At 48.6% G+C, this 26,028-nt stretch overlaps 2 protein-coding genes across 3 annotated transcripts; one reads left to right on the plus strand and one right to left on the minus strand.

The window, feature by feature from the left end:
• Nucleotides 1-4,733: 4,733 nt before the first annotated feature.
• LOC127224272 (HLA class II histocompatibility antigen, DP beta 1 chain-like) lies at nucleotides 4,734-13,548 on the minus strand. 2 transcript variants are annotated; one of them, XM_051187236.1, is made up of 5 exons: nucleotides 13,397-13,548; nucleotides 10,442-10,708; nucleotides 6,805-7,086; nucleotides 6,205-6,315; nucleotides 4,734-5,310 (listed from the first exon to the last, which is right to left on the minus strand). In XM_051187236.1, exons 1-5 carry the CDS (start codon nucleotides 13,479-13,481, stop codon nucleotides 5,261-5,263), a joined length of 795 nt encoding a protein of 264 aa, XP_051043193.1. In that variant the 5' UTR covers nucleotides 13,482-13,548; the 3' UTR covers nucleotides 4,734-5,260. The 2 variants fall into 2 exon arrangements, with proteins under 2 accessions (XP_051043193.1, XP_051043192.1); XM_051187235.1 differs by having other exon boundaries at nucleotides 5,244-6,315.
• Nucleotides 13,549-15,779: 2,231 nt separating this feature from the next.
• Nucleotides 15,780-23,760, plus strand: LOC127224273 (RLA class II histocompatibility antigen, DP alpha-1 chain). Its single transcript, XM_051187237.1, has 4 exons — nucleotides 15,780-15,961; nucleotides 20,247-20,492; nucleotides 20,712-20,993; nucleotides 21,092-23,760. The coding sequence occupies exons 1-4, from the start codon at nucleotides 15,880-15,882 to the stop codon at nucleotides 21,346-21,348; spliced, it is 867 nt and encodes a 288-aa protein (XP_051043194.1). The 5' UTR covers nucleotides 15,780-15,879; the 3' UTR covers nucleotides 21,349-23,760.
• The last annotated feature ends 2,268 nt before the right edge of the window (nucleotides 23,761-26,028 follow it).

Below are 26,028 nucleotides of genomic sequence, written 5' to 3' on the forward strand. Positions count from 1 at the left end.
CAGTGCAGGTGGAGACAGTGCAGGTGCAGACAGTGCAGATGGAGACAGTGCAGGTGCAGACAGTGCAGGTGGAGACCCCAGTGCAGGTGGAGACAGTGCAGGTGGAGGCAGTGCAGGTGCAGGCAGTGCAGGTGCAGGCAGTGCAGGTGCAGGCAGTGCAGGTGCAGGCAGTGCAGGTGGAGACCCCAGTGCAGGTGCAGACAGTGCAGGTGGAGACAGTGCAGGTGCAGGCAGTGCATGTGCAGGCAGTGCATGTGCAGGCAGTGCAGGTGCAGACAGTGCAGGTGGAGACAGTGCAGGTGCAGGCAGTGCAGGTGGAGACAGTGCAGGTGCAGACAGTGCAGGTGGAGACAGTGCAGGTGCAGGCAGTGCAGATGGAGATCCCTCCTGCATCTGAGTGCCCCAGTTCTGCCTTTTTCTCTGTGTTGTCTTCTACTTAAGTTGTCTTCACCATTGCAAAATAATCTGAATAATCCAGTCCCTAGTTGGGGCATGATGGCAAATGACTTTAAAATCTGAGCGTTGGGAGGCAGAGACAGGTGGATCTCTGAGTTCAAAGCCAGCTTGGTCTACCCAAGTTCCATGCCAACCAGAGCTATATATAGACACCCTGTCTCAAAAACAAACAACAAACAACCAAGAATAGTGCAGTCCTTACAATATCACTAAATCTTTTCTTCTTTGCCCATCAATTTATTCTCTATTCCTCAAACCTTAGGAGGACTGAAGTATGTCTGTGTGTGTGTGTGTGCACGCGCGCGTGTGTGTGTCCGTGTGCGTGTGCGTCCATGTGTGTGCGCGTGTGTGTTGACATTATCTCATCAATCTATTGTCACACTGGGTGGGATTTTGGGGATAACCTTTCCATGTCTATAGTCAAGTCCTGAGAGAGACCTTCCCCTCCCTGGCCCTCTCCCTAGCCTCAGAAACACCCTCTGCACCCACACTCATTCCCAGCAGGGTTGAGCCCAGAGCTGAGGTTTGGCCAGGGCTCTCTCTGCAGCTGGTACTAGACCTCAGAGGTCACCCATAGAGCACAGAGGGGAGTGTCCCCAAAGATCACTTTTGCTTTGTGCTCAGACAGCTTTTCTCTATGGAAACAATGCCACACAGTTACTCAAATAACTTTTACATTTGGAGTTAGGTCCCCAGGCCAACCCACAACAGGCTATTAAATTACTGTGCCAACCAACGGGATCTAAGAGTTCTCTAAGCAACTTGACCAAGTGGCAGCTGAATGACAGGTTCACAACCTCTCCCTGCATTGGCTTTTCCTTCCTTTCTAGGAACCTGGGGCGTGGCTCTCAGTCAGGGTGGGAGGAATTGAAGGGAAGAGATTCTGGGCTGGGGCTGGGGTATAGGAGTGCCTTGGCATGTAGGCATGTGTGTGCTGGTAGTGGCTCTGATGACATGGGACAGAGGAAGTTTCCGTGTGTGTGTGTGTGTGTGTGTGTGTGTGTGTGTGTGTGTGTAGGGATGAGAAGAACCAGAAAGAAAGTGACAGGTAATCAAAGGTTTTGAGGCCCCACAGTGAGTCTGTCTGGGACAGAACACACCAGCTGCTGTAGGAAGCGACCATTCTAGAAAGATTTCAGTCTCCAAGTTTAACTGAAACCTCAAATTAGTGGGAAACATTGGTGTCACCGGAACAGGCAAGAATAGCACAGAACTGTGGAGAGGATGGCAACAGTCGCACAGTCCACAGTCCTGTTGGTAGCTTAGAAGGGGAGGAAGAATAAGAAGGGACAGAAATTGCCAAGAGGCAGTCCCCAGGCCTGTCACACCCTCACAGCTGCTTCTTGGCTTTGGGCATCCCTGATTTATGGGTTAAATAATCTTATTAGCCAGGAGTGGCAGTATATATCTGCAAATCCAGAACCTGGGGAGGCTAAAGCAGGAGGATTGCTTAGTTTGAGATTAGCCTGAGCTATGTTGCGAGTTAGAACCAGTCTGGTTATAGTGTGAGGCCCTATCACAAACAGCATGAAACAACAGAACAAAAATAATGAAGAATACACTTGGGCCACTGTCCTCTGAACCACTGCATATCCTAGAAGGCCGTGGCCTTCCCTTTTCTACCTTGGCTAGGTACATGCATAGTTTCAGATGGACCAGGTTAGTTGGGAATGAAGAGGAGAGGGAAAGGAAGGGAAGGAGAAACTCCCAAGGAAGTTTTTATGTGGTGGGGCAGAGACTCAGATTTGAGGGGTGTGGCCCCTTTTCCTGTGAGCCAGATAGAACAGGACTGTGAAAGTCACATGCCAACTTCTTCCTGTAGGGCTTCTGAGAGCCTTCAGTTTGTTGAGGGGAGGTGACACCACCCAGCCTTGGATGCAGCCTTGGAAGCTCATTGACTGTCTTATTAGTGGCATTGTGGGCTGTCTCTTTGGTCCTTTGTTGTGTAGCATTCCAACTTGTAAGGAAGTGCTAGGTCTCAAGCTGGTCTAAAGGAAGGGGAATATTCCATTCTTTAGGAAAACTCCTTAAAACTCAGGAACTGAACAACCCAAAAGCTCCAGGAAGCCCCTGAGACTAACTGGATTTACCAGGATCTTCCCTTTGAATGCATACGAGCAGACAGGGCTGCTGAAACACTCAGACCCACTGAGCTGCTGGAAGAGATGCTCCAACACATCAGGCTGCTAGCAAGTGGTGCATTGCACTCCAGGTTTCCAGTTTCACTAGCCGTCACCTTGCTGGAGTGGGTTCTTGATAGTGTAGCTGCCATTGACTCTTCTCAGTAACCCCTCATCCACACTCCATAGTAGCCCCAATAGACAACTTATTGGTGGCCCGAGTTGGACTATGGTGGCATCCTTACTTTGCTGTCATTGGCTCCCTGTCTGGGGTTGAGTAGATGTTTATTCTGGCCCCGTCGGGAATTGTATCACACAACATCTTAAATGAAGAATGGGGATAATTCCCTGAGCAGCCCAGATGGGGGAACAAATCAGGTCCCAGTCGCAGTAAAAGGCAGCAAAATAGCTAGCTCCCTTGCTCCCTGGATGCAACCATGTCAGCCCCCACTTATTCTGCACTGTATGTTAATCTGTTCCCAAGCTGCCTCGTTTTCCAAAGTACAGGAGATGAGAGAGTGCACACCATGTTCCACATTCTGGCAGCTCCTGTGAAGGTCATGGCCATAATCTCTTTCATCTATGGAGGGCTCAGAAACCATGACCACTCCAGCAAGTGTGGGGCTCATGGTGACACACTCTCCTGTGTGTCCACATCTCATCATGGAAGTCAGGCAGAGGCTGGCTCTTCTCACTGAAGGTTTTCCTTGGTCTCAGTGGGGACTGCTCTTCTTTTCTTTTTAGACAGTCTCCCTCTGTAGCCTGGGTTGACATCAAACCTATAGATGACTTTCTTGCATCTGCCTCCCAAGTACTGGGGATTACAGGTGGGAACCAATAGGTCTGTTTTAGAATTCTTAAATACTGTCTTTTGTCTAAAAATGTTATTTATTCACTATGTAATAGTGTTCTGTCTCCATGTATGCCTGTACGCCAGAAGAGGGCACCAGATCTCATCACAGATGGTTATGAGCCACTATGTGGTTCCTGGGAATTGAACTCAGGACCTCTGGAAGAGCAGCCAGTGCTCTTAATCTCTGAGCCATCTTTCCATCCCTGTCTAAAATGTTTTGACTGCAGTGTGAAGTATCCCCAGGCAGCAGCACTGGAACAGACTTAGGAGGAAGGATCTTGTGATTCATCTCATCCTGTGAGAGGACCCAGTTTTCAGGCAAAGCTCCTGACCTCAGAGGATAAATCAAAAGAGACACTGAAGTACTGAGAGGCGTTCTTTTAGAGGGTTTGTGTGTGTGTGTGTGTGTGTGTGTGTGTGTGTGTGTGTGTGCATGCTCGCACACACACACTTGTGCACTAGTGTGAGTTTATGTGCACCAAGCACATGCAGCTGATTGTGGAGGTCAGAGATCTGATCTCCTGGATCTGGAGTTACAGGTGGTTGTCATCTGCCTGATGTGGTGCTGGGATTCAAACTGAGCCCTCTGTAAGAGCAGTAAGTGATTTTAGCCACCGTGCCATCTGTCCAGCCACAGGAAATGAGTTCTTAAATCTTTTATATTCTTTGCCTTAGTTCCTTTTCTCACTGCTGTGACCAGAACCCTAACAAGAAACTCATGAGGGAGGAGGGGTTTATCGTGGCTCACAGTTCCTAGGGATTCAGTTCATCATGGTGAAAGAGGCATGGCAATAGCATGAGACAGCTGGTCACACTGCCTCTGCAGACAAGAACTAGACAGCAGACAGGAAATGGGCTGGGCTGTAAAACCACCAGCCCAGCCCTCTAGCGATCCACTTCCTCTAGGAAGGCTCCATCTCCTAAAGGTACTGTGAGTCTCAAACATAGCCACTAGCTGGGAAATATGTATGTAAAATACATGAGCCCGTGTGGGATATCTCACACTCACGAGCCTGTGTGGGCTATCTCACAATCAAATGACAACAGTGATTCTGTAGCATTCCAATGGCTTCTGTGTCTACTGAACTGGGTGGGCTGTGTTTGCTGATCTGACAGCTTGGGGCTCGATTCCTCTGTAACTTTATTAGCTTGCTAATGAGTTTGCTATGCTTTGGGGATTGATACCCTGAAAGCCAATGAACCACTAAGAGATGCTTTATCTCTGCCCTGTGTTCTCCAGTGATTTCATTTTCCCAACTCTCTAGCATCACTTTGCACCCATTCTCATAAAATCCACGCAGAGACCCTTAGACAAATATTATAAACCCAGTCTACCCACTGTGGCAGCTACTGAGTTATTCACAGCTTTACTTAAATTTAAACAATTTACATTGAAATGAAGTGATAGACTTCTGACCCTCTGAATGTCTCTCTGTCAGACAGACAAACAGACATTTGACATCAGAGACTTCCATTGGGGAGGGTGCTCTCTGCATTTTCTGAGGCCATGCTTGAGGTTGGGGTTTGGATCTGGAATATTTCCACAAAGGCTCACATTGGCTTGGTTCGTGATGCACTTTTGTTCAGAAGTGAGCAGTCACAGGGCCTAGAGCTTGACAGTGGATTTGTCCTTTGATGGATTTATTCCTATTTGTATTTATGTGTGTGTGTGTGCTCATGGAGGACAGAAGAGCATTTACAATCCCTTGCAGCTGGACTTACAGGCAGCTGAAAGCTGTCAGACATGGATGCTGGGAACTAAATTGGGTTTCTCTGGCATTTTAGCAAGTGCATAACTGCTGAGCAGTTTCTCCAGTCCCTGTTGATGGATTTATAGTCCATGGAATGCTGGGAGTGGGTGGATACCATGGCAGGCAGAACCTGGTTGGAGGAAGAAAGTCAGAGAGGATATGCCCTTGAAAAGTATATCTAGTTCCCAGACCCCACTGTGTGTGAGCTGGAGAGAAGTCTCAGGGGTTAAGAGCACTTGTTGCTCTTGCCAAGGACCCAGGTTCAGTTCCCAGTACCCACATGATGGCTCATAGCTATTTGTAACTCCAGTTCTAAGGGACCCAGTGCCCTCTGCTGGCCTCAGCAGGCATCAGGCATGCAGGTGTACAGCAATTCACTCACAAAATAAAACTAAATCAATAGATAGTCTTTAAAAAAAAGACTGTGAGCTTGGTAAGAATGCTTACCCCAGCTTCCTTCCTCAGTGGTGGGAACCCCACTCCTCCCTCACACTCCCTCAGGGAGTCAGAGATGGGGGGGTTCAGACCTGAGATCTTACCAGGAATAGACAGACACAGCATCTTACCTGCTCATGGAGATCCCAGAGCTCTCAGATGAGCTGAATGAGGGCTGAATAGGAATGCATTTAGCCACTACATTCCCTTAGGTGGCCAGAGACCCTTTCTACTACCCCACCTCCCTCTCCTTCACAGCATGCTCCCTGCATGAGCCTGGGAACCTGGGGACCTTCTGGTACGATGGTCAGATCCCAGGCTGGGGTTCCCTCTCTCCCTACAGGACAACTTTGCTACCAGTTCCAGTGACTTCTAGAACTCTCTGGTACACTTTTCTGTCTTAAGCCCTTCTGTGGACAGGAGGGTGTATCAGGGAAATGCTAGCTCAGCCACCTGCCAGATTTCTGTATTTCATATCTTTGGTGTCTGGACTGAGCCCAAGTCTCACTGTGTAGCCCAGGCAGGCCTTGAACCTGTGACCCTCCTGCCATTGCTGGGGTCAGAGGCTGCTCCACCAAGCACTTCTCACCCTTTTTGCGCCTCAGGTGCATGGTAGTGCCCACCACCAGGAAGATGAGTCCGAGAACCAGGCCACACACTCCCATCAGCATCTTGTTTCTGGCAGAGTCAGACCCGACCTCTGGAAAAGAGATTCAGAGTTTGCATCGGGTCCAGCAGGCACACATTCCTTACTGTCCTCTGGTAGGGATGCGAGGTACCAATAGGAAGGTCACTGAGAGGGACCCATCAAGGGGAAGAAAATGTAGGAGGTCTCTGAGGTCTAAACCTAGCTTGGTGTGGATTCTGGCAGCTGCCTCTGAGAACAAAGGCAGATTACAGACAGAATGAGGAAGTCATGCCTGCTGTGAGGGCACAGCAGGGGATGTCTGCTTCGTTAGACTTCCTGATAAGGGCAGATCCAGTATCCTCAACATCTACAGGCCAGGGACAGGCTCTCCTCTCAGGTCTCCAGCTCAGAACCAACCTTGGGGCCTCCAGGAAGTACAGGGTGATCAGGGGTCAATCAGGATCCAGCCTACAAACACCTAGGGGAGGATCATGGAACTTGAACCAGGGTGCCGCCAGCTCTACAGAATGTGGATGGAGAAGAGTCCCCAGGGTGACTCACTCCACTCTTCGATGATGGGGCTCTGAAGGCTGGGGTGCTCCACGTGGCAGGTGTAGACATCTCCCCACTGTGGGGTCATCTCCAGCATGACCAGAATCTGGAAGGTCCAATCCCCATTTCGGATCAGGTTGGTGGACACAACCCCAGTAGTTTCCTCCTGGCCATTCCGGAACCAGCGGACTTGAATGCTACCTGGGTAGAAATCTGTTGCGTGGCAGACCAACAGGTCACGGTGCTGCAGGGTCACCTTCTTGGAGGGTGACACATGTACCTTAGGCTGGACTAGGAGTGGAAAAGGAGTGACACGTGAGAGTGTGACTCTGGGACCCACCTTTAATTCCAGCACTTGGGAGGCAGAGGCAGGTGATCTCTGTGAGTTCAAGGCCAGCCTGGTCTACAGAGTGAGTTCCAGGACAGCCAGAAACAAATGATGAGACATTTCCTTTTTTCCAGTGGTGAGACTCCTGCCTTTTCAACACTTTGTCATGGTGAGAAGGATGTAGGATTCATTCAAATTAATTTCTTTTTAAGTTAACTTTTAAAGATTTATTTATATCATTTTATGTGTATGAATGTTCTGCCTGCATGTATGTCTGTGTACCATGTGAATGCCTGGCGCCCTTGGAGGTCAGAAGAGAATGTTGGATCCCTCAGAAATGGAGTTACAGATGGTTGTGAACCACCATGTGGGTGCTGGGAATTGAACCTGGGTCCTCTGTAAGAGCATCCAGTGCTCTAACCACTGAGCAATCTCTCCAGCTCTCAAATAATTTCTTGAAGTTAATGTACAGACAAGAACATCCATTGGCTTTCCAATATAATCATTTTTAAACATTTAAAGTATTTGTTTATATGTGTGTTTGTGTGTGGGTTTGTACATGTGAGGACAGTACCCGAGGAGGGCAGAAATTACAGGTGGTTGTGGCATTGACACGGATGCTGAGAACTAAATTTAGGTCCTTTGCTAGAGCAATTCTCATTCTTAACCTTGGAGCCATCTTCTCAGCCCACCCCCAATCCAATACATGAGACAAGTCTGTGTGACTCATAAAACACTCTGTATTTTACAGCCTCTGGTTTGTATAACCTCCAAGATCTCACTATTCACAGCAACCCCTTTAAAAACACTCTGTGGTCTGTGTGGGGAATTCTCACCCATTCCCAACTTTCCCTTTTTTTTAGGGGGTGGGGTGGGGTTGGGGTGGGGTCGGGGAGTGCTCAGGAAGCCACAAATTGATGTCTCTGCATCTCTCTCCTTGCTCTTTCCTTATTCACTTCCCTGATGCTCAAACTCAGCATCCATGCTGCTGTCCACTTTCTGTGACCTCACAGTGCTGGGAGAGTTGCTACTTTTGGACGTCTGCCACAGGTTGCACTCTCCTTCAGAGGCCAGAAAACAGTCTGCCCTGCAGAAAGGCTGATGCAGGGGATTTCCACACCACAGAGTCCTGGCCCCAAGACCTTATAGTTTCCAGTTTCTACACCAATACCCTGAGAATGGGGACACACTTCTCACAACTCACACTTATGCAACTCAAGCTAATGCTTTTTTGAAGCCGCTTGGGTCACTTTTATGAGCTGACAATTCCTCAGTCAGCTCCTTCCTAGGTTGTGATTTGTGAATTAAGAAACATTCCCCTCCCTTTGAAATCCTGGACTTCAAGTTTGTTTTGTGCCAGATACTTTGCCTGCAGCGATACAACTGACTTCTAGGGGGCAATAGAGCTAAATCTACAGGTCTGTGGGACTTAACTACTTTAACCAATATATTTCACAAAGACAAAAGATTTCCCATGTTGACTGGTCAACAAACATCCACATGATTATTTCTAGAATCGTATTGGTTATCTACACTAGAAATTTAGTCCAGATTGGTGCAGCGATGTAGTCCTGGGAGTCCCAAGCATTCCTAGGGCTTAAAGAAGGAAAAATCTGTAACTCAAGGGCAGCCTGAGTTACAGAGATGCTTTCTCAAGGGGGAGGAGATAATTAAGAGCACTGGCTGCTCTAGCAAAGGATCCAGGTTCAATTCCCACTACCCACATGGCAGCTCACAACCATCTATAACTGTAGTGCGAGGGAATATACACCTTCTTCTGGCCTCCACAGGCACCAGTATAGACACAGTACATAGATACACAGACACGCAGGCAAAACACCTGCACAAATAAAAATAAAAGAATCATAGCCTTTATAATTTTGTTCTCTGTTTTGTTAATTATTTGGTTATTTATTTTGAGTAATTTTAAGGTTAACCACAAAGGTATTTCCTCTCTCATAACTGATGCCATAATTGCTACAGCTAGGATGGTATTTCCTTATCCACTACGCTGACTCCAGCCTTTCCTCTTCCCAGCTCAGTTAACACTCTGAAAACATAGCTGCAACCTTGACATTTCTTACTTCAAAGACAGTTCCCTATAGTGCACACCCAGCTGTAATTCCAGGACTTTCTTGAGGCTGGTGGATGGTTCTAGTTAGTCCTGCCTAAGCTACACAGTGCAACAACAACCACCCTCGGGGTCTGCTAATACTTCCCTGTCATACCATCATCCCTGGGACACTAACTGAAAATCTTTCAGATCTCAGCATTATCATGTGTGGATCTGGATAGTGGTTCTGGGGGATCCGCTGAGCAGAGCAAGTCTAGGACACTCTGATTGGGGTGACTCACCCCCGGCACTCTGCATCTTGGTCAGTGAGCATACTGAAGGAAAGGATGCCAGCCTGCAATTGAGGGCAACCCCTGTGCTTTGGGTACCACCTAGGCTAGCTATTCTGTCATCTTTTCTAGCTCAGGTCACTGTTTTAACTCCCTCCCAATCTGTCTGGATTCTCACTCATTCCCAGGAGTTGGGGCTAAGCTGATGGCTGGGAGTCCCAATTTCCAAGGATAGTAATGTTAAGGGCATGTCCCAGCACACTCACTCCTGTGCCTGTGAAGGCCCTCCCCTGGCTTTTGCTCCCTCAGGTCTCTTCAGGATGCTCATCAGGTTCCCTCACTCCAAAAGCCCAGGGGGAAGGAGCCAGGGACCTTTACTTCCAGCCTTGCAAAATCCTGCACAGCTTCCCTCTCCCCCTCACTCTCTGAGCACCTAGTCTTCCTGTCTATCAGCTCTCTGGCTTCCCAACAGCCAACTTCTGCCTACTTACTTCCTGAAGCTGTTGGTCCCGCTGTTGTCTGTCATTCTCTCTACCTGTGACACTCCTCTGTTCCGGTTTTTACTTCACTTCGGTCTCCTGACAGGGATTGCTCTTAGCCAGCACCGGGTCTACTGTCCCGGGACTCAGCTTCATTCCCTTTGTTGATTTGTCTCCCTAGATGACCTCACCCAGCAAACCCTTCTACACCTGTCCTTCAGGCCTCAGTCCCCATTGCCCCCTTCCAACAGCCATGCTGCTGGAAATGGCACTTGAAGCCCATTTCTCCACAGTACACTGAGATTGTCCCATGGCCTGGCTCCCTTCACCCCACACCTGGTTACTAGACATGACAACGCTCTCGGCATTCCTCACTCCCACCTCTGTGTCTTGCTTTGCACGGTTGGCCCTGGCCCCTTTTCCCCACGGCTCTGCCTGCCCCGACCAGGTCGGTCTCCAGGCTGCTGGCCTTGCTGACCACCCGCCCGGACCTCACCTCGACGCTTCACGGTGAACCCCTGGTTCAGCTCGTAGTTGTGTCTGCACACCGTGTCCACCTCGGCCCTCCGTCGCTCCATGTAGTCCTTCTGGCTGTTCCAGGACTCGGCCCACGGCCGCCCCATAGCTGTGAGCGCCCGGAACTCGCCCACGGTGCTGTCGAAGCGCATGAACTCCTCGCGGTCCAAGATACATCTCATGATGTAGCGCTGAGTCCCGTTATTCTCCGCGTAGCACTCGTGCAGCGCGCGCAGCAGGTGGTTCTCTGTGGGCACAAGAAGCCAAGTCCTGGGGTGCTGGGACCCCACCTTTTCTCGCTCTGTCTCTCCCTCGTCTTTCTCTTTCATCTCTCCTTTCTCTCTTCTCTCTACCGCTTTCTCTTCCCCCCTTCTGTCCCCCCCTCCAAGTTCAATTAGTGATGCCCCGTGTGTGCTTGGCTGTGAAGCACAGGGCACAAACTAATGATCTCACATTCAAAAAGAAATGATTATGGAGTTTGGACAGGGGTGGTGAAAAGCCCTTATTGCTCCTGCAGAAGACCTGCACCCAGATGGTGGCTCACAACTGTCTGTAACTCCAGAGATCATCTGGTCTAGGCATGGAGGGGGAATACTGCCCTGGACTTTAATCACCGAAAATCACCACAATACAGCCTTAGTGGGTCCCTTTATTCCGAGAGGCACTGGCCCCATAACTGTTATAAAAAGGGACACGAGAACTTTCCCTCTCTTCCTAGAAGCTGCCAGCATGTGGGTCCATTCTGTTTGCTCTGTGTGAGTCTCTGTGGGTCTGTCATTATACATAGAGGGAAAATAGAGATGGTGTTGTTGTTTTCGGGTCCCCCCCCCCGAAAATCAGCATCTTAAAGCAAATCCTGCCTTCTTTCTGCCAACAATGAGCTCCAACACAATCCGTCCAGATCCGAAGAGAAAATGGAAAGCTGTTTGTACCACAAGAGGGAGCTCTAAACGTTCATTAACGTGCTTTATAAACAGCAGCCTGGGGCTGGGAGCAGCTTGACAATGGAGGCTTCCCTTGGATTCCATTCCTAGCACTGCAAGTAATAAACACACTAAACTAAATGACAGAAAACGAAACTAAACAAACTATTGCTTCATTTAAAAGAATACCAGGTGTTGGTGTGGTGGTACATGCCTGTAATTCCAGCACTTGAGAAGCTGAGGCAGGGGCATTGTGGAGAGCTGGAGGCCAGCCTGGACACTCAAAAAAAAAAAAAGGATGCCAGAAGTTAAAGGATGAAGTCTTCTCCATCTCACAGCTTCCAAGACCGTGCTATTAACACACCAATAGGACTTCCAGTGCATTTGATATAAAATGCTTGTTAATTAATTAATAATTTTTTTTTACCATGTCAGGGGGTGATGGAGATGAACTGGGAGGTGCTAAAGCCCAGAACCCAGACAAACCTGCGCTGTTTGCTGTAGCTACAAACATTGGGAAGCCTCTTGAGGTCAAGAGCAAACAAGCCTGGAGTGCAGGTACAGGGAGAGATGACTATGGGATGCTCTGGCGTTTTCTATCACCATATCAATGCCAGAACGACTAATTCATCCTGGTGGGCTTGGGAGGACCTGCCTGGCTGGGCCAGACACACGGCAGGGGGGGGTGTGTGTGAGAAAACCTAAGGACACCGTAATAGCCGACACACACTCTACTCAGGAGTCCTGACCAGCCTCCGTGGCAGGTGTCTCTCACTGAGCCCTGAGCCGAGTCCATCACTTCAGACCTGATTCTGCGCATGCTCTCTCTCCCTCTCCAGCCACCTACCTGCCTCTCCTTGCCCCCAATCAGGATGTGGTTCTTATTGTTTTAATCCATTAGCTTCTCTTTCTCCTCGTTTATCAATAAGTAATGTTTTTACAAAGCAAGGGAAATAACTTAAAACTTTTCTTTGGCAGTACTTGATTTTTGTAAATGGAAGTTATCCACTGAACTGGTGGAGCCTCCCTCCCCTGCTGTCGTTATTCACCCCTTCCCAGGTGACATCACCCCCCCGATTCCCAGGACCTCGAGGGCACAGTTTCTACAGCTGAGCAGTCCATTTGCGTGGGTCTCACAGCCTTCTGTGACCAACAAGGGCAGGTTCTGACTTCCTCCTCAGCAAATGCACCCGATGTCACAGGAGAAGTCCTGGGACTCCAGGGCTGGACTCGGGTTCAAATGCAGTTATTCCAGAAAAACAAGGCAAAACAAAGATGTTGCATTTTAGATCCATCCTAGAATGTGGTAAACTTAGAGTTTGCATCTCTTCCTACAGTGCTCAATGTAAATTTGGAGATGGAAGAAGCTTCCTGAGAAATGCTGAATCCCTTCAGCCACAGTATCACACAGGCCTTGGGGACGTGAGGTGGGTCTTCCATTAGCGGGCTGTCGCATCACCTACACTCATGTGTCTACACACCCTCATCCTTCCCTCCCGCAGATCTCAACCCACTCCAAGACAAGTGAGGGTCTCAGGAAGTTAGCCCTCAACAACAATGCCGTCGGAGCAGAACCTCACAGCCCATCTCACTTCTCTCAGTTAGTTGTCTAAGGCACAGGCAGGCTCCAGCCCCGCCCCAGAGGAGCAGAAGCAGCTCTCTTAACACTGAGTAAGTCAGGTGACATGAGTGTGTGTGATGGGGACCTGGGGAAACCCAGGAGGCTGAGCCTTCTGACCCCTCCATAAACCTTGCCCTGTGAATGTACTCTAGAACTCTAGGCCTGCTGTTTTCAGGACATGCATGCCAACCCCTTAACACCTCTGCCTGGTTCATTATGTCTGTCCCTGGGAGTGGGGAAAAACTGGCTGAACAGCAATGGGGAGGTGAGCCTGCTTTTCTAGCTGGGAAGGAAGGAAGGACACAGACTGTGGTATTTCTCACAGTATGGTCCTATAAGGGGAAGGTCCTGAGCCCAGGCCCTCCAGAGTTGCTGCTGTGCTTGGTCTTACCTGGAGGGCCCCCACCCTGGATCTCTCTGCTCAGCAACACCATCATAGCTGCTATCCAGGGGGCCACAGGGATGCACAGGACCATTGTGGAGCTGGAAGGGTGGGCGAGATGAGAAAAGTATAGCCAGGGGATGGAGGACTCCCCAGCTGGGCTCCTGGATGAACAACCGAGACTACGGCTACAGTTGTCTGCTACAACCCCAGAATCTGACAGAGTCTGAGGAAAGGTCCAATCAGGCTTGAGCTTCCTATGAGTCATCAGTCACTGGGTAGATGGTGTGAGAGGCCTGACAACTTAGTGGGTGATGCAGATGAGATGACATCAGAGGCCAGAGGACAGTCATGTTTGCTCTAATGACCTGGGTGCATCCTGAGATTTGGGGAGAGAATGTGTTCTTTGCTCTGAGCATCATTCAGCTGACCCATCTCTGGGACTGGCATTTCTCCAGTCCCACTGTGACCTCTCACACCCTCACAGGACAGGACGGAGCAGGTGTCATCTTAGGGTGGGGAAGGCCTTTCACCGGCATGATTTGTAGAGTTTACTGTGAGCATCCCAGAATTCAGAATGAGTCCTGGTTCTGTCAGCATTTCTCAGGAAGCTTCTTCCATCTCCAAATGTTCCGGAGAATCACCCACCCCCATTGTCTTTGCCTCAGACGTTGGTCCTGGAGGGTACAGGAGTCCTCTGACCTGTGAGTATGCCAAACCTAGTTATGTAAATATGTGATTTTAAGTTCTGGGGCACTTGAACTGTCCCTATGATGGAGCCGGTTTGAACCGACTTACAGTAACCTTGTTAAGGTCATGTGACAGAAACAGAGATTAAACTGTTTCAAGACAGTCCTCCCACGTGAATACGAACGGACTGGCAAACAAGGTGAGAAACATCAACAACTACCACAGCCCAACCTCCTGCATAATATCTGATTAGGTCACATTTATCACAGATATTTTCACCAACTTCCAAAGGGGATCATTCCCTACTTTATAATTTATAGCTGAATTCTTCGAGGCTACAAATTCTGGTGAAGAAAACATTATGTTGGCATCATTTCCTTATATAGATATTAAATTGTTAATGAAACATTATCATATAGTCCTCCATCAAGAGAAGAAAATAATTACATAACATAAAACCTCCATTGGATATGTAGAATCTGAGAAACATAACCTCAGTTCTCTAGAGGCTCTAGGGATCCTGGCTGGAGGCTCCTTGTCACTCATTTGCTAAGTACAGAAAGACACTGCTCCTCAGAAAGGAGGAAGCTGGGTAGAAATGGGGAGGGGTTCCATGAAGACAAGACCCCAGGGGTCACCCAGTTGGGATGGGGCTGACCCGCTCCCACCGACCAGCAGGCATGGGGACACTGACTGGACGTCCTGCACTGCTTCCATGACGTTGATCTCACACATGAGCTTCTTCGTCACCCAGTCAAGGGCGGCCACGTGACCCCGACGACCCCCTAATGCCAGGTGTCTGCTGGATGTGAAGCAAAGGCAGCGTTGATGCAGGCCCCACCCTGAGCTGACTGGAATCATTCAGTCAGCCCCACCCCAGCCCCTCGACAGACAGGACGAGCTGCTGTAGTCAGCAACAACCAGACTGAGGGAGGCTCCTGTAGCTGAGGAAACACAGCCACATCTTAGTTCACCAGTCACAGGAGGGGCCAGGTCTTAGTTCACCAGTCACAGGAGGGGCCAGGGGGAGACAGCTTGCAGGAAAGTGTAACGTTAGACCTGAGCCTGGATCCCAGTGCCAGGAAGGCCAAGACAGGCAGATAATCTTGCTGGACACAGTGTAGGCAGCCAATGAGCTCCAGGTTCAGTGAGAAACCCTGCTCAAAAATAAGGTGGAGGAACTAAAGAGATGGCTCAGAAGTGAAGGACACTTGCAGCCCTTATGCAGAACACTGGGTTCAGTCCCAGCACCCAAACAGTGGCTCGCAACTGTCAGTAACTCCAGTTCCGGGGATCCGGCACCCTCTTCTGGCACCAGGCATGCATGTGGTACACATACATGCGCATAGGTCAAACACTCACACACATAAAACTAAAGGGAAAATGTTAAAAACAGTGGACAAAACATCAGAGATAATCTGGTGCCGAGGGTGGTAGGGAAGACTTTCTATTAAATAGTAGAACATTGCACAGACATCAGGCACCAGGAAGGTGTGTGTCTTACCCTCTCAAGTCTCTACCCTCTACCCCACATGACTGCAGCTTCTGAAATCCCTCCTTCCTCCTCTCTAGCCCCTTTTACCTAGCAACAGCCAGGTCAGCTCTCTGGCTTCTCTGATTGGCTGACCCAGCCTTGCCTGTTTGCCCTGTCTTTTCACCTGAGTAGTTAGGCTTTGGAAGCCGGAAGCCCTGGTTTCAGAGGGTCACCCTTGTCAACCGTCCCCATTCTGCTTGCGTTCTTCATCACTGTCCTGTGATCAGAGCCGTCAGTGTAGATCCCCAACCTGTGTTCTGAAGAGAGGATGTTCCAGACCAAAGCTGAGGCCCTGACAGCCTCCTTCCTGGCCTTCCTGCTGAGTCTCCCAGGATCTGGGGCCATCAGAGGTCAGGAGGATGGTGGGGGAGGGAGACCTGGGGCCATCAAAGGGCAAAGGTCAGGAGGATGGGGGACTCTGGAGTCACCAAGGTCAAAGGTCATAAGGATGGGGATCACAAGGTGAGGCTAGACAGCTGTTTACCCTGTTTAGAATAAGCCTTTGCCTGACTCAATCCCTCTTCCTCATGCCTCTTCCCTTCTGTGAAGTTCACTTGGTTTCCTCCTGCTCTAATAATCATAAAAACAAAAGCAAGGGGGTGCTGGAGAGATGGCTCAGTGGTTAGGGGCAGTGGCTGCTCTTCCAGTAGGACCCAGGTTCAATCCCAGCACATATGTGGCAGCTCACAACTGTCTGTTAACTCCAGTTCCAAAGGATCTGACGCCCTCTTCTGGCCTCTGTAGGTACCACACACACACACACACACACACACACTCACACACACACCCTCTCTGAGAGTTGAAAACACTGAAGTCAAAAAGATTAAAATATGTTCCAAAGTTGTTCCCCCAGTCAGGGGTCAAGGTTAAAATCCACACACAACTCTGATGACAGACTAACTGCTCAGGAGGACTTTACAGATGAACCCAGCCAGGGCCCCATGAGCCCAGCTCCTCAAGCCCTGCTTGTGTGGAACCTAGCCGAGCTTTCCTCCCTGCTTCCCAGGGTCTTTCCACTGTGGGCAGTTTGTGCCTTCTTCTCACAAGAGAGTAGAGTTTCACAATTTTGTTAGTCTTGTGAGTCAGATCCTCAGTGAGCCATGAGACTCTTATTACATGGAGAGGTGTGGACTTGAGGGCCACAAAGACCTGGCTAGAGATTACAAACCACAATGTGCTATGTCTTCTGCTGAAGCCAGGAAGCACCAAGCCCATGCATGATGTCATCCAAAGGTGCAGAGGTGGGAAGGGCAGGTGTGGGGTGGGGAGCAGAGATAGTGACTTTTGTTTTTTGTTTGTTTGTTTGTTTCGAGACAAGGACTTATCCTGTAGTCCTTGCTGACCTCTGACCTAGAATCTTTTTGTAGACTGGGCTGGCCTTGGACTCAGAGATTCATCAGCCTCTGCCTCTCGAGTGCTGAAGTTAAAGGTGTGTGTTATCACAGCTAGCCACTTTCTCCTTTCTTAAATGGTTCCACACCCTTGCCTAGGGAATGGTGCTACCCACAGTGGGCTGGGTCTTCCTACTTCCTACTGTTGTCAGTAACATCAGTCCCCCATAGACAGAGGCCAACCTGATTAAGACAGTCCTCACTGAGACTCTTGACCTGGGTGACCTAGGTTGTGTCAAATTGATGGGTGAGATCGACCAGCACAACCCAAGCCTCAGCAACTTCACACAAACACATCTCTTGAATTCATAGCCCTCCCACCGCTGTTCTGAGAGTCTAGAGTCAATAGAAAATAAAGCTCAAGGTCTTTACACTTTTCAATGCTTCAAAAGTTCAAACTCTCCTAACTGGTAGGTTCTATAAAATAAAAAGTAAGGGCCGGGCAATGGTGACAAACTCCCAGCACTCTCTCTCTTTGAGTTTGAGGCTAGCCTGGTCTACAAAGAGAGTTCCAGGACAGCTGGAGCTGACAGGAAACACTGTCTTGAAAACCAAAAACAAACAAACAAACAAACAAGCCAAACATGAACTACCAAATAAATATCACCCTTGCCTGTGCACAACATCCCCGATGGGCATTGTCTGTGTAGCTCTCTTGTTGGATGACTGTAACCTCTATATGTAACCTTATAGCTTACAATCCACTGAGGGGACTCAGGGCAGGAAGTTGGAGGCAGGAGCTGAGGCAGAGGCCATAGAGAAATGATGCTTACTAGCTTGCTCCTCAAAGCTTGTTCAGCCTGCTTTTTGTTTGTTTTGTTTTTCATCTACCTTTCAGGCTACACTCTATAGCCACTGAGACTTCCTAAATCACCAGTCTGATGTCACTCCCTGTCAAAAATTTTTAAAAGGTTTCCTGGCTTTCGGGTTGACATCAAACTCCTGAGGTTGAGAAGTCACCTGTTTCTTCCTGTCTCCTGCTCCACATGTGAAGTTCACTGTAGAACTCTCTGTAGTTCTCTGAATGCCTTGAGCATTCCTCCCGAAGTGGGAAATGGCATTTCCCTTTGCCCACAGCTTCAGCCCAAGCAGTCTGTTCATGGGGAACTGTGCCTTCCCAGACAGCATTCAGTGCTTGCCAAAAGCTCTGCAACCCTATCCTTTCCAGCCTCTTCTGTCTGCTTCCTGCTGCCGTTGGTGTGTCGGGGACAGGAACCAGTTCACATTTCTTCACATTTCTGCTTGGATTGGACTCTCTTTCTCTTTCTCTTTCTCTCTCTCTCTCTCTCTCTCTCTCTCTCTCTCTCTCATGTGGAACAGGCACCCCACCTCTGAGCTGTCTGAGGTTCTTCCATCTTTCTGTACTTTTTATTTTGAGACAGTCTGGGACTAAATTGTCCAGATTGGGCTTGAAATCGAAATCCTTCTGCCTCAGCTGAGCTGGAATCTGCCTGTAGCACTAGGGACATATGGAAATGGTGTTTGGAAGAAAATAAATTGTGTCATGTCTGAGTGATCTTTAAAACTCAGAATCTGTATAAATGTTTAAAAAGTATAAGCCATTTTTTAAAAAAAATATTTATTTATATTTTATATACATTGGTGTTTTGCTTGCATGTATGTCTGTGTGAGGGTGTCAGATCCCTTGGAACTGGAATTACAGACAGCTGTGAGCTGCAAGGTGGATGCTGGGAATTGAACCCAGAGCCTCTGGAAGAGCATTCAGTGCTCTTAACTGCTAATCCATCTCTCCATCTTTTGTTTGTGTAGCCCTGGCTGTCCTGGAACTCACTCTGTAGACTAGGCTGTCCTCAAACCCACAGAGAGCTGCCTGCCTCTGCCTCTGCCTCTCCTTTTTCACCCTGTTTGTTATGGGCAGTTTTCCCACCTGCCTGGTCCCACAGCCGTGTCAGCCCCTAAATAACACACAGAGACACTAAATTAGACATAAAGCAGTTGGCCTGTTACTCTGCCTTCAATATTAACCCATTGCTATTAATCCAAGTGTTTCCACGTGGTCTTATCTTACTGGACAGAGGGTCTGCACCTCTTCTCTCAAGTCTCTACATCTTGACTCTCCCTACTACAACTCCCAGAATCCTCCTTGTCTCCTAGTCTTGCCTACCTTGCCTTCCTATTTGCCAACAGCGCTTTATTCATTAACCAATAACATATATACAGAATGACATCTCCCATCACTGTTTTATGAAGAAAATTCTTCTGATTCATGAGGAAACTGAGAGCCTTCTGAGAGAACATTCTTGCTGCTTCTGTGTAGTCCAAGCATAGACACTCCCACTTGCTGGGGCCAAGGATCCAGCAGAAGAGGCGGGGACTCCCATCCCTTCCCAGCCTCTTTCTCCCATTATTTCAAGTCCAGAACACTAACATGTTCATCACGTTATTACTAATGATAGCTTGTCTTGTATTTGCTATTTCTTACAAACTAATAAAGACTAAGAAAAAAATCAAAACCACACAGGTATTTAATATTCAACAAGTTCTGTAATTCCATTAAAACAAAAGTAAAAAAAAAAATTAAAGAAAAACTTTTTAAAATTAAAAACAACCTGAAACCATTGTCAAAAATCTATCCTATTAGATGTAATGTGCTCAAGAGTGAAAAAAACATATGAAGTCACGACATTAGCAGATACTGCAGGTGTGAACTTAAGTAAAACAGAAACATGGGGACCATAAAGAGCACTGCAACACAGTAACTTTCCCCCCAACTTTCTCTTTCCCCCTTTTCTGCAAAAAGGAAACCAGCACACCTGCCCCTCCACCTCTGTGAGTTTAAACCTAATTTCACATCGACAGCTCTGGAACTGAGAGCTGTGGGGAGAAGACAGTCTCTCTCCCAGTTTCTCATCGCTGTGTGACCTGATGCAAGTCACATACCCACTCTGAGTTTGCTTCTAGGGGTGTTGTGACATCCACATGAGTCAAAGACATAGCCTACTGTCAGATGCCTGGTGCTTAGCAAGTTCTCAACAGAGGTTCCTGTCATTCCCAGGACCCCAGCAGAGTCACGGGGTTCCACCTAGGAGTGAGCAGGGGCAGTCTATCTTCTTCCCCCTACCCCCACCCCGTTTACCTCCCCCTGCTGTTTGCTGCTGCTCCTTCTCTCCCATATTTCCCTCTTTTGGCCTCTTCTGACTTCATTAATAAATCCAGCTGCTGCCTCACCACTACACAGTAGTTCTTAAGATTTGTCTCATTTTTCTCCATCTTGTTTATACAGCGGATCACATAGCAATGTATGACATATTTGCACAGACGCAAAAGCCATCGGGTGACTGCATGTACGAGTTTGACGGTGATGAGCAGTTCTATGTGGATCTTGACAGGGAAGAGACTGTCTGGGGCCTGCAGGATTTCAGCACAGTCTATGGCTTTGACGCCCAGGGAGCTCTGTCCTACATCCTCAGCCTTAAGGACAACCTGAGGGCTTTGATCCAGAGACACAACATCACCCAGGTCCCCAGTGGTGGGTGTTCTGTTTCTTCCTCTGCCACCCAGTGGGAGGGGTGGGAAGGTCTGGTCCTGACCTCCCTGACCTCTCAGCTACTCTTCCCATTCGTGAGATGCTGGGTGAGGAGAGGCTGCTCAGTGGCAAGAGGTGATGTGAATTCTAAGCCTGAGACAGAAGATGCCCGGTGAGAGCTTGGTGACTACCCAGAGCTCACCAGCTTCTGTCTCTTCCCAGAGCCTCCAAATGTGATCGTGTTCCCCAAGAACCCAGTGGAGCTGGGCCAGCCCAACATCCTCATCTGCCACGTGGACAGGTTCTTCCCTCCGGTGCTCAATGTCACATGGCTTCGAAATGGGCAGTTGGTCACTGAAGGGACTTCCGAGACTGCCTTTCTGCCCAGCACGGAACTCAGATTTCAGAAATTCTACTACCTGACATTCATCCCCATGGCCAAGGATGTGTATGACTGTAGCGTGGAGCACTGGGGCCTGAGCCAGCCGAGCCTCAGTCACTGGGGTAAGCACCTCCCTCCCCACTGCTCACCCATGCCTCTGATCCTGGGATCTCATGCCCAGCAACCCACTGTCTTAACTGCATCTTTTCATATCCCTCAGAAATTCCGGAGCCACTCCAGGTGACCGAGACAATGGAGACTGTGGTCTGCGCCCTGGGCCTGGTGGTGGCCTTGGTGGGTATCGTCATTGGCAGTGTGCTCATCATAGGGGCTCTGCGCTCTGATCACGACCCCCGTGGCCCAGAGACCCCTGTGAGTGACTGTGCAGGTGAGGATGTTAGGACACAGTCAGAGGACAAAGGAGGGAGTCCATGCCTGCTGCGCAGAAAGGAGGGAACATTCACATTGGTGAAGTAGACACGGATCTCTCGACTAAGCTATGTGAGCCAACCCTGACAACCCACCGAGAACCCAAGGCCTACCTGAGCCTCGCACTTACAGCATGTTGTTATCCCTCCTCGATGTGATGGTACTAACCTCACTGTGGTTTTGCGCTTGGGACATGCTTACAGCATGTATGTGCACAAGAGCATGAAGCACCCTCACCAAGGCCACACAGGCTGTCTGGATCCAAAACGGCTCCCTTACTGTCCTGTGCTCCCTTCTACATATGAAGAAAGGGATCGAGTTCAACCACGGTCTGGCCTTGGATCCAGACAGTCCTGAGCATGCGCACGCTTGCGGGGACCCTGTGACGGTGCCTAATGCACAGCTTCCCATCTCCACTTGAACCCACTGATGGCAAAGCTCACATAAAAATTCCCTTCTGGGCTTCTAGTTATCAAAACACTTATATCTCGAATACTCGAGTTTTTAAATTCTGCCGCCTTCATTGTTGTCTTCATTCAGTCTGTGCCCCGGAGCCAAGGTTATGTCACCACCCCACAGAGGTCCTAGGGACAGTCAGGACACCCCTGTCTGACTCTGTTCATTTGATCTTCTGTTCCCTTACTCTCAGGTCTAACCTCTTCCCCTGCACCATGTATGAAACACTAATGGATTTAGTGAATTTCCTGTCACAGATTGTTACCATGTGCAACGTGTGTAAGCATTCACTGTATCCGCGGCTTTAGCGAGCTCAGACCGTACCGCACCATGAGTCTAATTTGAACCTCTAGTTGCTTTCAGTTGTTCAGTATGATCCTGCTCTAACCACCCACCTGTCTCTACACCCTCTGGGACACCTGGATTGTGTCTGAGTATCTCTTAATAGTCTCACATAGACCTGCATCTCTGGGATGCATGGACCTTAAAAAGCAGTTGCAAGGAGCTGTGCATGCGACCTGTTCCCTTGCCTGTGTGCCACTCCTACACGGCTACTGCTGTGTTGGTCTCAGTTCCCAGTCTCCCGCAGTGTCTAACAGCCACGTCCACACTGTGTCTCTTTGCCTTTATGCTTCCTTGTGAGGAAAGAAACATGCTGCTGCTGTCCACCTTCCTTTGGTTACTTCTAGTTGTGACCATCTTTGCTTGTGGCCACTTAGGCTCCATTGTTCTTGTTCTGGTAGTTTCTGGCTTGCATCCTTTGCCCATTTTTTGGAGTCAATGCTCCTGTGGGAAGCTGAGGGCTGGGGTCTCCTCTGTCATTGAGCTGCTGGGCTTCCTTTCTCTTGATGGTTTCCTGCAAGCCACGAGGTTTTCTGTGCGGCTGACTTTGTCATAGAGACTCGTGGGAAGACAGGTTCCTCATAGGGCAACGTGGAAGGGAGACATGAGCAAAAGCCTTAGGCTGTCCTGTTGAACACGTCCTGCTACCTCCTGCACAGGACTTCCTATGGGAACTGAGCCCTCTGTACTTCCTGAGTCTAAGCAGTCCCTCAGGCTCTGGTTTTCTGTAGACTTTTATAATTTTCCATGGAGTGTGAGGGGAGGAAGCTGGCACCTGTCCTAGCTTGTAGCCTTATAATAAGAAGCCTGTCTGTCCTCCCTCCTTCCCTATTTCCTTCCTTGCTTGCTTGCTTTTTCTTTTAACAGAGTCTCATTATGTAGCCCGGTAGGCTGTCCTGGAATTTTCTATGTTGCCTGGCTGGCCTCAAACTCACAGAGTTTGCCTCTCAAACCCTAGGATCAAAGCCATGCACCTCCATGCCTGGCTAGAAGCCCCTTCTTAATGATTTTTATCTGTAGTGGTTAGCACAAATCTCAGTATTTAGCAATTCTTCCATATATATCTGTTGACTTGCTGGAAATAATATTTACGCCAACACTTACATGTTTAGCACCTCACTTGCCAAAAGCTAGGAGCTGGCTATGGACTGTACAATGGTAGGAACACTCTGTGGCACCATCATTAGAACATGGCATGACAATATTATAATTGTCACCATGGTAGAAAAGTACATCCTATAAAGCTTGAGCAAGGTTACAGTGAAGCCTCATGGGAAACAGGGCTGAGAAACTGGACCTATATAAAGAGAAGGGGAAGGCAGGTTAGACTCCATCCTGAACCTGAGGTGGATGTTGATTGTGTGTCTGGCTGCAGGTGATGATGTTTCTGAAAAGGTGCCCTGGACTTGTCTCTGTCCTCAGTTGCTATGTAACCCTAGCTGTCCTGGAGCTCTCTATGTGACTTTGAACTCACAGAGGGCTCTGCCCCTCTGAAAGGCTCGGTGACCTTAAAGCACTTGGCCCTAGTGTCATGCCAGCAAAGCAAAGGTTGCTGTATTTCTCACCAGCCTGGACACCCCTCCCCTGGACACCCTTCTCTGGGCTCCCACAGCTCTGGGTTCCTGCATGAACACTTCTCTGCCTCCTTCCAGAGAATTACTAAGAACAACTTTTCCTGTTTCTGAGCAGGGAGATTCAGTTTTGCTGGATGGACCAGCTCATTTATGACCAATGTCTCATGACAATGTGGCTTCAAGTATCACAATGTGAGCAATTACCAAGGGCTCTGAGTTCATTTTCAGGGAGAGTTTGAGAATTCCGGCTGGCCCTGGAGAGGGGACAACAGTAAAATTTACTTGGATAAAGATTTGTTTATATGTAGTTTGCAACAAGTTGGAGTTCCCCTAAGGGAGAGATTGGGTCCTCCCTCTAGTTTGGTTGTAATAAAACATCTTTTGGTGAACTTTCACTTCTTCTTCTAATATATTAGTTAAAATTAAAATGGTATCTCATGGGCATTTTCAAATTCAACCATTTTTATTTACAACTAGAAATGGAAATAAAATCTACACCCACCTTACGGGTGCTGGGAACCAAACCTGGGTCCTCTGCAAGAGCAGCCAGTGCTCTTAACCTCTGGGCCATTTCTCCAGCCCTCCTTGATTCTTGTTGTTGTTTTGTTTTTCGAGACAGAATCTGGTCTCACATTTATGCAGTCTTCCTTAGCCTCCTCAATGCTGGGATTACAGGTGTGAGCTATGATGCCTGACTCAAAGTCTTCTTATATTTAGAAATAAAAACATGCAGGCCGGGAAGTAGTGGCGCACACCTTTAATCCCAGCACTTGGGAGGCAGAGGCTGGCTGATCCCTGTGAGTTCAAGGTCAGCCTGGTTTATAGAGTGAGTTCTAGGACAGTCAGGACTACACAGAGAAAGTCTGTCTTGAAAAACCAAAAGCAAACCAACCAAACAAAACCCACAAAGCTGCACTTGGGCACCTCTCTTGATGAGTTGCCGGGAGATTCCCATCTCAAAACCACTCAACTTCACTCATAGTTACTAGATAGAGAAGCCACCACAGTTACCATGATTTCCCTGGGACTTACCCATCATTTGTCTTGCTGTTCCAGGACTCTAGCCTCACTGGAGAAGAGACTAAGATGGGGAGGACCTATACAGGCTGGGCCAAGGATGGGAGCAGGTTCCCTCGTTTGGGCAAATGTCTACCAAAAGAACTCTGCACCAGGCCTTGTTGTCAACATGGGGGAAAGAAACAAAGGAAAGAGGTAGGAGCCCATCAGCTGGGCCACTCCTAAGGGCTAATCTTTACAGCCAGAAGTTGTGGCCATTTCCCTCAGATCAGGAACCCCCTCTGCCCCAGGGAAAGGGCATCAAAGGGATTTTTTTTTTTTACCAGAATGAAGACTCACAAAGATTGCTCATGAACCACCCTGGGCTAATCCCACTTAGTCCTGCATGAAAATCCAGAAAGCTGTATTTGTTGAATAACAAATAGATATGGATTTTTAATAAGATGTATTAATTTTTTGTAATTTAAAAAATGTATTATTTGGAAGTGTTTGTGTATGCTCACATGCCATATGTGGTTGGACATGTGTAGGTGCATATACATGGGATTCCAAGGATAATTTTGTGAAGTTGGATCTTTCCATTTTTACATGGGTTTCAGGAATTGGATTCAAGTTGTGAGGCTTTCATGGCAAGCACCTTTACCCGCTGAGCCATTTTCTGGCCCAATATCAGAAGTGTATGGGGTTTTTTGTTTTGCTTTGGAAAATATTTAATTTTTATTTTGATATGTATAGTGTTTGTCTGGGTGTATAGACACCACATGTATACAGTGCCCATGGAGGCCAGAAGGGGGCATCAGATCCCTGGGAACTGGAGTTACTGATGGTGGGGTGTCACCTTGTGTGGGTGTCGAGAACCTGACCCAGATCCTCTGCAAGGGCAGCCAGTGAAGCATCTCTACAGTCCCTGATATGGAATCCTTTCAACATGAACACACACACACACACACACACACACACACCTGAGAGTATAGGTGCCCACTGAGACTAGAGGCATTTAGGTCCCCCTGGAGTGGTAGTTATGGGCTGTTTTAAGCTGCCTCCTGTGGTTACTCTTTCTAAACTCTAATCCTCTGGCAGAGCCATTTCCAAGCCTACCTCCATGTACTGGCTGGTTTTGTGACAACTTGACACAAACTAGCGTCATCAGAGAGGAAGGAGCCTTAGTTGAGGAAATGCCTCCATGAGATCCAGCTGTAGGGAATTTTCTTAATTAGTGGCCAGTGAGGGAGAGCCCAGCCCATTGTGGATGGTGCTGTTGGTTCTGGGTTCTAAGAAGGGCTAAGCAAGCCACGAGGAGCAAGCCAGTTAGCAGCACCCTCCATGGACTCTGCCTCAG

This window comes from Phodopus roborovskii, unplaced genomic scaffold (genome assembly GCF_943737965.1).
Source record: "Phodopus roborovskii unplaced genomic scaffold, PHOROB, whole genome shotgun sequence".
NCBI classification, from domain to species: Eukaryota; Metazoa; Chordata; class Mammalia; order Rodentia; family Cricetidae; genus Phodopus; species Phodopus roborovskii.

Coding starts and splice junctions, on each gene's coding strand:
- LOC127224272 (XM_051187235.1), bottom strand. CDS start 13,481: ATGGTCCTGTGCATCCCTGTGGCCCCCTGGATAGCAGCTATGATGGTG. Junction 7,087..10,441: donor GTTCACCGTGAAGCGTCGAG/GTGAGGTCCGGG, acceptor TTCCACTCCTAG/TCCAGCCTAAGGTACATGTG. Junction 6,316..6,804: donor CCCCATCATCGAAGAGTGGA/GTGAGTCACCCT, acceptor TCTCTTTTCCAG/AGGTCGGGTCTGACTCTGCC.
- LOC127224273 (XM_051187237.1), top strand. CDS start 15,880: ATGTTCCAGACCAAAGCTGAGGCCCTGACAGCCTCCTTCCTGGCCTTC. Junction 15,962..20,246: donor AGGATCTGGGGCCATCAGAG/GTCAGGAGGATG, acceptor TTGTTTATACAG/CGGATCACATAGCAATGTAT. Junction 20,493..20,711: donor CATCACCCAGGTCCCCAGTG/GTGGGTGTTCTG, acceptor GTCTCTTCCCAG/AGCCTCCAAATGTGATCGTG.